General features: G+C 40.6%; 1 protein-coding gene across 1 annotated transcript; it reads left to right on the top strand.

The window, feature by feature from the left end:
* The first annotated feature begins 366 nt into the window (after positions 1-366).
* LOC119418436 (gamma-crystallin M2-like) lies at positions 367-1126 on the top strand. Its single transcript, XM_037685718.1, has one exon. The coding sequence runs from the start codon at positions 411-413 to the stop codon at positions 963-965; it is 555 nt and encodes a 184-aa protein (XP_037541646.1). The 5' UTR covers positions 367-410; the 3' UTR covers positions 966-1126.
* The last annotated feature ends 10619 nt before the right edge of the window (positions 1127-11745 follow it).

Raw genomic sequence — 11745 nt, forward strand, 5'->3', positions numbered from 1 at the left:
TATATATATATATAAGTAGAACCTGAGAGGTTTTGGAAACTCCCTGTACAATTATCATAAAAGACAAACTCCAAAAAGAATTCCTAAACTAAAGATGGCTTTGTTATATACATTGTAAACCTCTACAAAGCCTTACAGTGTAAGCCTTTGAAGGTGTTACAAAAGGTGTTAATGCTCTTTATTAACTTGTTGAAAAGGCTTTTGTCTGACAGCAGTTGAAGAGAAATTGCTTCAACAGTAATAAATGTGAAAAGCCCCCCTGGTCGATACGCTTCTACGATGTATTGCTGGATCAGGTCATTTTGACAAAGGGGCCCTCTGGCTGTCACGCATAAAAGGGAGAATTGCCAGCAAGTATACAAGCAGTTCCGCTCCAACAGCAGCAACAGCATCACCAACAACCAGCTAAGATGACCTCCAGTGGCATGAACACGATGAGCAGGATCATCTTCTACGAGGACAGGAACTTCCAGGGCCGCTCCTATGAGTGCATGAGCGACTGCCCAGACATGTCCTCCTATCTGAGCCGCTGTCACTCGTGTAAGGTGGAGAGGGGCTGCTTCATGGTCTATGATCGCCCCAACTACATGGGAAACCAGTACTTCATGAGGAGGGGCGAGTATTCTGATTACATGAGCATGTTTGGCATGAGTGATTGCATCAGGTCCTGCCGTATGATCCCCATGTACAGAGGATCCTACAGGATGAGGATCTACGAAAGGGAGAACTTCCAGGGCCAGATGCATGAGCTGATGGAGGACTGTGACAGCATCATGGACCGCTTCAGAATGTCCAACTTCATGTCCTGCAATGTGATGGATGGCCACTGGCTTATGTATGAGCAGCCCAACTTCAGAGGAAGGATGTGGTACATGAAGCCTGGAGAGTACAGGAACTTCATGAGCATGGGCATGAGTGGAATGAGATTCATGAGTATGAGGCGCATCATGGACTCCTGCTACTAGATAATGACTCAACATAATGCAACAAAAATTCTGACACAAGCTATAGAGAGAAAGCAAATGACTGGACCATGTGATGTTGAGAGCAGCACATTGATAAAAACATTGCTTATATTCTGCATTGGTCAAGACCACAAGACAAGCAATAAAAACTAATTGCCTTATCTGCTTTAGTAAATGTCTCTTTTTCTCAATTTTGTCTTTTTTATTTAACTCTTAGGCTTTTCCTGTTATTTAGATTAGGCTACTTGTGGCACTGACACTGGAAGTGAGGTCTGCAGCTAGGAAAATAAATGAGCAATTGGGTATGAGATAGAATAATTTCAAAATATTATTGATTTTAGTCATCTATTTTAATATTTTAATGTGCAAGAGATGTCCCAATTAGGTTTGTGACTGATTTTAATCTGTTTATGCAATATATTTATTAAAGACCTAGTATTCCTTAAAAGAATGCATACCGCCCACCACCGTTCATGCCAAAGTTTTGAACTAAGATAATTTTATGATGAGAAATGATCGCGTTGTAGCTGTTTTGGTCAAAAACGTAAATGTAAACGATGTTATGCACAATCTCATGTGATGTAAAAAATCTTCCAAAATGTGTTAGTGCTCAATTTATGCACTGGGGTTGACTCCCAGCTACTAGAATACCTGATTTTAGCTCAGCATCTGTAAAGTTGACAGTATTTTAACCCTTTTTGTTTTGGTTATTGCCAATTAGTTTGATTGCTTTCCTAAACTGAGGCCGATGTACACCCAATGATTATACTTTTTGAGTTTTATTAAAATCAACCCAGTGATACACAAGATATTTTGCTAACAGACAGTGGGTTATGCCAACCATTAATGACAAGGTTTTAATCAAATATCTTGCATAATGTGTAATGCTTGGAGTATGTGTTGCTGATAATGTTCAGCTACTACCACACTATGCTTAATATCTGTAAAATTGAATGTTACAGAGACTTTTATGTTTGCTGAGGCAGGTTGGCTGTGGCAGCCATCTTGAATTGGATTAAGCAAATCAGTAGAAAAAAAGAATTGTTAGTAAATAAGTTGAGTTTAGATCATCCATCCATCATCCACCCATCCATCCATCCATCCATGCATCCATCCATCCATCCATCCATCCATCCATCCATCCATCCATACTTTCCTTATCTTTTTTCATTTATTCAATCTTTATTTAGACAGATAAATCATATTGAGCCTCGAAAACTCTTTTACAAGTGAGATCTGTGATCTTTTGCTTGTTCCGAAGTCAGGTCGCGGGGGCAGCAGTTTGAGGAGAGGCCCAGACATTTCTCTCCACAGCTACATCTTCTAGCTATTCTGGGAGGACTCCAAGGAATTCCCAGGCCAACCGAGAGACATAGTCTCTCCAGTTTGCCCTAGGTCTTCCCCGGGGTCTCCTCCCAGTCAGGCATGCCTGAAGCACCTCCCTAGGGAGGTGCCCATGGAGCATCCTTACCAGATGCCACCTCAACTGGCTCCTCTCAATGTAGAAGAGTACCGGTTACAATCCAAGTCTCTCCCGGATAACTGAAATTATCACACTGTCTCTATGGGAGAGTCCTCTGAAGTGCTGTTTGGCAGGTAGGCACCAAAAAACCCATCAGAGCTCATCCCCCACCTGAAGGCACAAGGAAGATACCCTCTGGGGAAAACTCCAATACAAAGGTGCTGAGTTGGGGTCTAAGAATAGACCCACACCATCTCAGTGCTTCTCACAATGGGCAACTTCAGAGTGGAATAAGGTCCAGCCCCTCTCAAGGAAATTGGTTCTGGAGCCCATGACAATGGTGTAGTCTATGTGATACGCGGGTATATGGAATATACCCACTAGAAAATCTTGAGAATTTCAGTATACCCAATTAAAAGTCCCCAATGATACATAAGAAATCATTGAGCATGTGTCATTGATAAGTTAAATTCTTTCATTCATTCAACCTTTATTTAGACAGGTAAATCCCATTCAGCCTCGAGGACTCATTTACAAGAAAGACCTGATTTCAACAAAGAATGATGACAACAATGGACAACAGCAACAACAACAAACAGCCACAAAAAGTAATACAGATTTTTTTTTAAAACAAATAGGATGGCTAAAAAAAGAAAAGCAACATAAAAAAAGCTAGATTCTAAGGCGAATGTAGAAAACTAAAAACAGGAACATGTCTGCATTGGTCCCTGCCAGGAGTCCAACAGATTATTAAAGCCACTTAGAGAGGTCAAGGTCGAGAGGTTCAGATCTTTTTGTAAGATATTCCAGGAAACAGGAGCAGAGTAGGAGAAGGCCCTTTTGCCTAGTTCAGTTCTCAATGAGGGAACACTGCAGGTAATAAAGTCCTGAGAGTGCACGCTGTAGCTGCACTCACGCAGAGACATGTAGGAGGAGATGTATGAAGGCAGCAGACCAAGAAGTGATTTAAAGATGAAAATGTACCAGTGAGAGAGTCTGCGTGAAGTTAATGATGTCCAATTAACCAATGAATACAGGGTAGAGTGGTGGGTACGATAATCACAACCAGTTATGAATCTTAGTGCACCATGATAGACAGCATCCAACATCTGCAGGGTTCTTGTAGGAGCGTTTATGTAAATAATGTCACCGTAATCAATGGAGGGAAGGAAGGTCACAGAAACAAGGCGTTTCCTAGCATTCAGGTTTAGACAGGATCTGTTTCAGAGTCAGAGTCAGAGTTTCTTTGTCATTCGCACCTCATGTGGTACATGTGGTGGAGCGAAATTATGTACACAGGGTCCCAGTTACATCCAACAATAAAATGTAAAAGAAAAACAGTAAAAACATCTAAAATATGAACTAAGAAAAACATCAACTAAATATACACCAAGCACTCATAACATAAAACGTTACGTCGAACATCAGCACAAACATGAACATGAGTCCGTGTGAGTAGATGAGCACGCATGAACACATCAACATTGAAACAGATCAGCAGCAACATGAAACAGATCAGCAGAAACATGATGTGATTTTTTTTTCACAGTGATTATTCTGGTTAGAGATTCATGAGTCTAACAGTCTCAGGGTAGAAGCTGTTACACAGTCTAGTGGTTCTACACTTAATGCTCCTCAACCTCCTTCCTGAGGGGAGTGGGACAAAAAGTGTGTGTGCTGGGTGAGTGGGGTCCTTCATGATGCAGGTGGCCCTCTTCCTGCATCTGGAGGTGTAGATGTCTGTGATGGTGACTGTCTGACTCCGGCAGACTTTTGTGCAGCCTTCACCACTCTCTGCAAAGCTTCTCTTTCTGCAGCTGTGCAGCCTCCATGCCACACGCTGATGCTGGAGCACAGGATGCTCTCCACTGCACACCTGTAGAAGGAGGTGAAGACTGAGCTTCTCAGACCAGCTCGTCTCAACCGTCTGAGGAAGTAGAGTCTCTGATGAGCTTTCTTGATCAGGCTGGTGGTGTTGTTGCTCCAGCTGAGGTTGTCATTCATGTGTACACCCAAGTACCTCTAGCTGGAGACCACTTCCACCACATATCCTCTTATGTTCAGGGGGATGTAGGTGTTTTTGTTCCTTCTGAAGCCCACAATCATCTCCTTTGTCAAAAAATGTTAAGGTTATTCTCTTTGCACCAGCTCTCCAGGAGTTCCACCTCCTGCCTGTAGCTGGACTCATCATTGTTTGTGATGCATCCCACCACTGCTGTATCATCTGCAAACTTTACAATGTGACAGCATGGCAGTGGTGGAGAAAGTACTCAAACACTGTACTTAATAAAAGTACAAATAAACAGACAAAAATGTACTCTAGTAAAAGTAGAAGTACCACATTAACCTTTTTACTTAAGTAAAAGTAAATAAGTACTTGCTTTTAAAATACTTAAAGTATTAAATGTAAAAGCACTTGCTGTATGTATTAACTAATGCAATGATCTACATATCTTTAAGTGTACCTACCATATGTATATTTTCTGTAATACATTAATAGTGTTGTTCCATTTTAATGAAGAATACTGCAGATAATACATGTTTTTATTGTGTTTACTCTGTGAGACAATTCACACTTGGACTTGTGATTCTGTGCGTCAGAATTTCAGGGATGACGTGCAGAGTTAAAATTCATTAATCAAAACAAGAAAGAGGAATGATTATACCTTTGAAAGTTTTTATTTAACACAAACCAGTGTGTCATTTTAACTGCAGTAAACACATTTAAGTAAATCTAAAAAAAGTTAAATCTGGTCCTCTGGACATTCAAAAAAAAACAAAACAAAGCAAAACAACAAAAAAATGTAGAAACGTTTCGTCTCTCATCCGAGAGACTTCCTCAGTCTGAGGTGCTGTATTCAGCTCAGTCTCTTAAATAGCACCTTCTCAGAGTGGATCAACCAGTTTTGCTGCTGACAACCAAAACCAGCTGCTCACATGCTCAAGAAGGACCATCAGCCTAACAATGGATCATTAACACACTGATGGCTGTTTACTATTCACAGACGGCTGAGTGATACTAGCAATCACAGCATTGTAAGAGGGGGACAATTGAACACGTAGGCCTCCACCCCTGTTTAACGATGGACGGTTTCTTTTCACAAAGATGGCCTCCTTTACTCCTCTCTCAAACCATCGTTCCTCTCTATCCAGGATGTGCACATCTTCATCCCTGAAAGAGTGACCGCTGGCCTGGAGATGAGTGTAGACCGCAGAGTCCTGGCCTGATGATGTTGATCTTCTGTGCTGGGCCATCCTTTTGGCCAGTGGCTGTTTTGTTTCCCCGATGTAATACTGATCACAGCCCTCCTGACACTGAACAGCATACACAACATTACTCTGTTTGTGCCGGGGGACTGGATCTTTGGGATTGTTGGATTTCATATTTTTATACCTTTTTATATTTCCTATCAAGCATTCAAATGTCATGTTATACAAAGTGTGTGTGTGTCTTTCTTCAAGGGTTGGACTATATTTATAGAAAATGTTTACTAATTCTAACTATTTTACCTTTACATATAATCTTATATTAGCTAATGATAATTTTACAAGTTCACATTTGATATATTACAAGCAATCAAATCAGGCCAGATAGCAGACTGATTAACATAAATAAAGCTAGAACACATTTCTTTATTTAGACTTAATATAGTTTGACTAAATAAAATCCCTCAGGTTCTCTCTTAATAATAACAATTAGCATTTAATCGTTTAACCATTGTTTGATGATGGGTCAGTTTAGATGAGAGAATACAGGTTTAATCTCCACAGTAAAGTACCAGAGTTTTACTAAATGTGGGGGCAGGGTGACTTCAACTGAACTAAAACACAAGTATAAGTCAGAGGGATAAATTAAGAACACATAAACATGAGTTAGTTAATAATTAATAGTTATTAATTATTCCTAGAAAGAAAATAACTTTAACTCAAGATCATTTGGTATCACTAAGGTATAATCAAGTTAAACTGAAACAGAGCTAAAACAAAGAACCGATTTCAGTGTGCCATAAACTTCTTATATGTAGAATGTAGACTAACGTCCTTCAGGGGACGGGCTAGATCAGTAACCATGGCAACCGAAGGGCTAAACCAATTAGAAGAGCTAACCTTCTCAAACTTTGATAAAAGGCCAGAAATGACACACGCCCATTGAGCATTTCCGGGGAAGACCAGACCGAGACGGTTCGTTCATTTAATGCTCCAAATATATGCATATATTTTACAAATGTAATTGTTTGTCTCTGAATACCTGTAACCCCTGTTTGTCAAATAAATATTTTATACCGAGGGCGATGTCTCAGCTGTCTTGAACACGACGTGGTAACGGTCCACGACAGATGGTGACCACCGACGTGCAGCGAGACGCGGCCTAGACTGAATTGGATCGAGGTGGTTTGTGGTACACATGCAGAGGAACTGGGCCCGATAATTTCAGGTAAGCTGGTTAACTGTTTGGACCTTAAGGTCCGGAGTACTGGCTATTCGGCCGTAAACCAAATTCAAACCAAATTCAAATTCCTCTGTTAGTGTGTATGCAGCCATCTCCGGAAATAAAGATGGTTTATTTAAGCTAACTTCCGGTGATTCGTGTTAATTCTGACGAAGTGGGTTACGATATTCAGAGAGTTTAAGCGCTGAACGCTTTCTTTGATGTTTAGGTAGTGTTTTAGTTAGTTTCACGAGTTTAAATCGTGCCGGAGGAAGGCAAGGCCTGCTGGGAGTTCGCGTCGGACGTGAACAACATATTTCCCTTTTTTCAGCGGAAGTGGTGATCAATCCGTTACTCTGACGAGAGAAACGGCAATCGAGTCCGGGACTCAGAGCTACGTCGTGTCTGCGTTGTGGGTGTTGACTGTCCACTAAAAAGACGCCATTAATAATTTAGTTCAAGGGGAAATGTGAAAGTCTGGGACTTAGTTAGTTTTACCAAATTTCCGGTGATCATGGATCGCTTTAGGGTTAGGACGTTGTAATAACTTTTTGTTTGTGCTGTTTTTTTCTATGTTGTGTAAAGGCTTCAAGGCTGGAGGCGTTGAAGGAGACAAAACAATAGAAAGAAGGAAAAAGAGGGGGGAGTGAGCTGTGTGTGGGGACTAAGCGAAGGGTTACTTGCTTTTTTGCTTTTTTCTGTGTGTGTGTGTCTGTGGGTGAGTGGAGCTTCCATATCCTGACCGAAAGGGGGCGCTGTTGTATAAAGAAAGGACAAGTCTGGACTCTGGGTTTTTTCATACCACAGACTTGTGAATTGTTTTAGCACAACGGGGCCAGCTGTGAATGAAAACGAAAAAGATTTGAAAGCCTGAGTGTGTGAACGTTGTCATCAGGTGTGGAACTCATAAATGGGAAACATGTGACTCCTGTGGAAAGACTACAGGATCAATACATGAGTTAAGAGCATATTGGTGAACAATCTAAACGATATGGAACAATTTTGAATATGAAATAAGTATAAAAGACCAGCAGACCAATAGCTAAAACAAGCAGAAATAATCTTACAGTACCAAAAGTAAGTGGGTAGAGCTTGGTTTTCCTGAATTAGGCTGTAAAAGTTGGATTAATTTAAAAGAAAAGGTGAAATTACCTGATATTGGCATGAAACAGCTAAATAGTATCTGAAATGTAAGCAGAAATATCTGAATCTTCCAAACATTAGCTGAAAGGAGCACAATGTTCAGAGATTAGCAGAAATACGTCAGTAGAAGTACAAAACGTTGAAGTAAGCTGAATACAGCTTAAAAGAGGGAGGTACACGGACTCTGTTGTAATACATTCCGCGTGAGAAGGAACGAGGTGATGGATGGACAGACTGTCAGACAGGTAGTTGCGGAAAACATCTAGTAAGACCAAATGTGGGTGAGGTCAGAAAAGTTCAGTAGTCTGAGAGGCAAACAAACCACACAGTTTATTAAGGTTCATTCACGGGAACTGTAGAGGAGACAGGAGGTGCTTGGAGGTGGTACATCATCAGGCAGGCTAGAAAGAAGCCTGACAGGTGGTCAGAGGTTGGACCAGGTAAAATAAGGGGGAGCAGAGGGGAGGTCGTTGGATGAACATTCTTAATGCTCTCATTTTAGGGGTGATCTTGGCAGGAGGAGATCTGAACGCCATTTTCAGTCACTGAACGTTGGGAGAAAAATGTAATACATCGTCTGAAATAGGAAGAATAATCAGCAGCTGATTAGACTACAGCTGTCGGAGGCCAGACATAAGCGGGGATAAGAGAGCGAGGTCAAAAAACATTTGTGTGTTCAATCAGTGTCAGAGGTAAAGGAGGAGGCAGTGACCTCTGGAACAGTTGATCTGCAGCAATGGTTTGAAACTCGAGGCCAGAGGGCCAGAGGGGGACATCCCGTGTAGGAGCGGTAATTAACCGAGAGATGGAGTCAGAGGGAGTCAGCTGGAGGTATTGTTGGAACAGCTCGCTGTGTGGGAAGAAGAAGATGGAAGACAGTCACTCACTAAGCGGGCGAGGGACAGAGGTAAATTGATAACAAATGTGCTGAACAGACAGGCAAAGGTAGAGAGCTGCTGACATGATGCAGAGAAGGAAGGTAAATGGTTGAGGTGTCAAAGAGACCAAGTGGAAGAACAGCAAGGCTCGCAGCAGTGGTGCTGGGTTCAAACTGTTTTATCAGGGTGTGGATAGAAAGAGAAATGGAGTAGGGGTGGTCTTGGAGGAAGTGAGGCGTTGGTCTGACGAAGGCCTAAGAGGAAATAAGGAAGATGATTCGTTGTGGTGACTTCTGAAAAGGGAAAAGCCGAAGGAAGCAGGACAAATAAACATCATAAACAGGTCAAATTAAGTTTATGACACATTGTAAACAAATTAGCCACAATTTCTTCTTGGAATTGACAATAACATCAGTTAATAAATTTCAATTAAATTCAACTAAAAAACGACAGAATGTAAGATAAGGAATAAACAGAATCCTTGACACTTGTAAAATTAAGAAAAAAATTATTCTGCTCAAAGAAACTCTTAACTTAACACAAATTGAAATGCTTGGGTTAAATTAATCAGTCTAAATGACTTTATCACATATTGAAAATGTTGTTTAGAGTTTAGGAGCTGTTCCCTTCTAAGAGCTACCTGAAGTAGGTTATTTATGGGAAAACAACACTTCTAGTGGGAAAATGAAATGACTCTAAACATCTTGAGATTTCCCACAGGTCCTATGAGTGCATAAGGAGAACAGAGTGGAGTACATGGTGAGTTTAAGTAGTTGTGCTTTGTGAATAAAGGTGCATGTAGACGTTTTGTGCAATGCTAATGGTCTCTGTGAGGTCTTGAAGTGTAGACATAGTCTTAATTGAATTGAATTAGAAGTATTTTGTTTAGGATTCAGTGAACAAGAATAGTTATGAGATGGACGAATTTGCAGATTGGGTATATAACAAGCAGTGATTACATATAATCATGCTGCCTAAACCTTTACAAAGTCTAAATGGATAATGTAGACCTGAGAGTGGTCCTCACTGTCAGGTTGTGAGTCAAAATACATATTCTAAAAGATTGAAGACATTATTTTGAATGGAATATTTTATGCAGTAGGCGTAAAGAATTGGATTGTGCAGTGTTTAATGAAAGTTTTCACTCTTATGTAATTGAGCGTTTAAAACATCTGTTGTACAATCCAGGACACCAGAATGACTCTGTTGAAGGTAAACGCTGTGGTCCCAGAATAGAACTTGCTAACAGATGATTAATGTTGATAACAGATGAATGTTGAATCAGACTTTTAATAATTGGATTGTTTATTTTTCCTTCTCAGCAGCCTGAGAAGACAGAGCTGTGGATTGGGGAGGTGAGTCTGGCTAGGCCCACAAAACACAGACAGGTAGCCTTCAGATACATACAGCATCCATCTGAGTGTTGATCGTGACCCTGTGGTGCTGGGTGCCGGATCGGATACTAGATGTGTTCAGGTGGACGCGGAAGTTGGGTCTGAGAAACTGACCAATGGGAAGGTTCAAAGAAACTGTCAGTCGAGCACCACTGACACAACAACAAAGAAATTGTCAGCCAAACAATATGACTTTTCGAAGCAAAAGATCTATCAGTCCAACAACAAACTGAATTAACTGTCCAGAGGGGGTCCTGGAGTTTGTCAACAGCGGGAACATCCAGTCAAGTCTCGCTGTATGCTGAGCTATGAACTGCTGCACAAAGCTGAACTGGTCTCCAGACAAAGGGAGACAAACTGAAGACTGAAAGGCTGAAAGAAAAGCTGGTGGTCAATCTGTCCAAGGTCACTAACATCAACTGCAGCCTGACGGAGGTGTCAACCCCACATTTGGTCTGTGATGGTCATCCGAGCGCCTTGGGGTCTGGTTCAAAACTGCAGTTGGCTTTGATAATAATCACTCACATAGGCTCATTTTAAGACAGGTGACAAAACATGACACAGAAGTACTACTGTGGGGGTGCTAGATGATTCGCCCTTTTCCATTTGCTCTGAGATGAAAATTGTTTTATTACCTCTAAACCTAATAGGACAATGAATAATGTTCCCCACCCCTGAGCATAATATTGACTTTTTAACTTTTCGTTCATACAGGTCATGAGGTCTCATTCCAGAAAAACCTGTACCTGAGACCTGATTTGGATTGAGTTCACTAATGTTTTCTAAAGTAATACTAAATGATTGTCTTTGCCTTGAATGAGCTCATTTGGTGGGTCTGGTTTGATACAAGGGATGAAATTTATTTAATGGTTAACGCTTTGCTAAATTATATGAGAGCTTGGGTTATATTTGGCTATTTTTTTGCAAAACCTGGATTTAATAACAGTAGGGAGAAGATTAAAACTTCACCATATTTTATATTTCTGAAACTAATACTCAGACTGGGTGTTAGTAAATTACAGCCGGTAATACTTCAGATTTGAAACAGAAAACTGTTTCAAAAAGGGGGAAGGGGAAGGCTGCTCTTAGCAGGAAACAGTTCATACAATGATTAGATCATTACAAAATATACAAAGCAGGAAACAGTTCATATAATGATTAGATGATTACAAAATATACAAAAATAACTTCTTAGGGTTTTATATTTAAAATGAACAGCAAAAAGCCAGTAGTAAGTCTGAAGCGTTTACAGGATCATTTAGGATAATCACATTGACATTTGAAAAGTGGAATAAATCAGAAGCCTACAAAAACGACATTGCACTTGTATATATCGGTTTAACAAAAGTATCTTTCTCTTTCTTTGTTGTAATGTGTACAGATTCCAGAAAAGGGGGATGCCCCTAGCATCAAAACACAGACTACTGAAGTGGATTTGAGCAAAGGTTAAGGAGAAATTGGGTGATTCTGTCAT

Source organism: Nematolebias whitei, chromosome 12 (assembly GCF_014905685.2).
Source record: "Nematolebias whitei isolate Nwh7 chromosome 12, NemWhi1, whole genome shotgun sequence".
NCBI classification, from domain to species: domain Eukaryota; kingdom Metazoa; phylum Chordata; class Actinopteri; order Cyprinodontiformes; family Rivulidae; genus Nematolebias; species Nematolebias whitei.

What these genes read in the sequence shown, in the direction of transcription:
- LOC119418436 (XM_037685718.1), top strand. Translation starts at nt 411, where the DNA reads ATGACCTCCAGTGGCATGAACACGATGAGCAGGATCATCTTCTACGAG.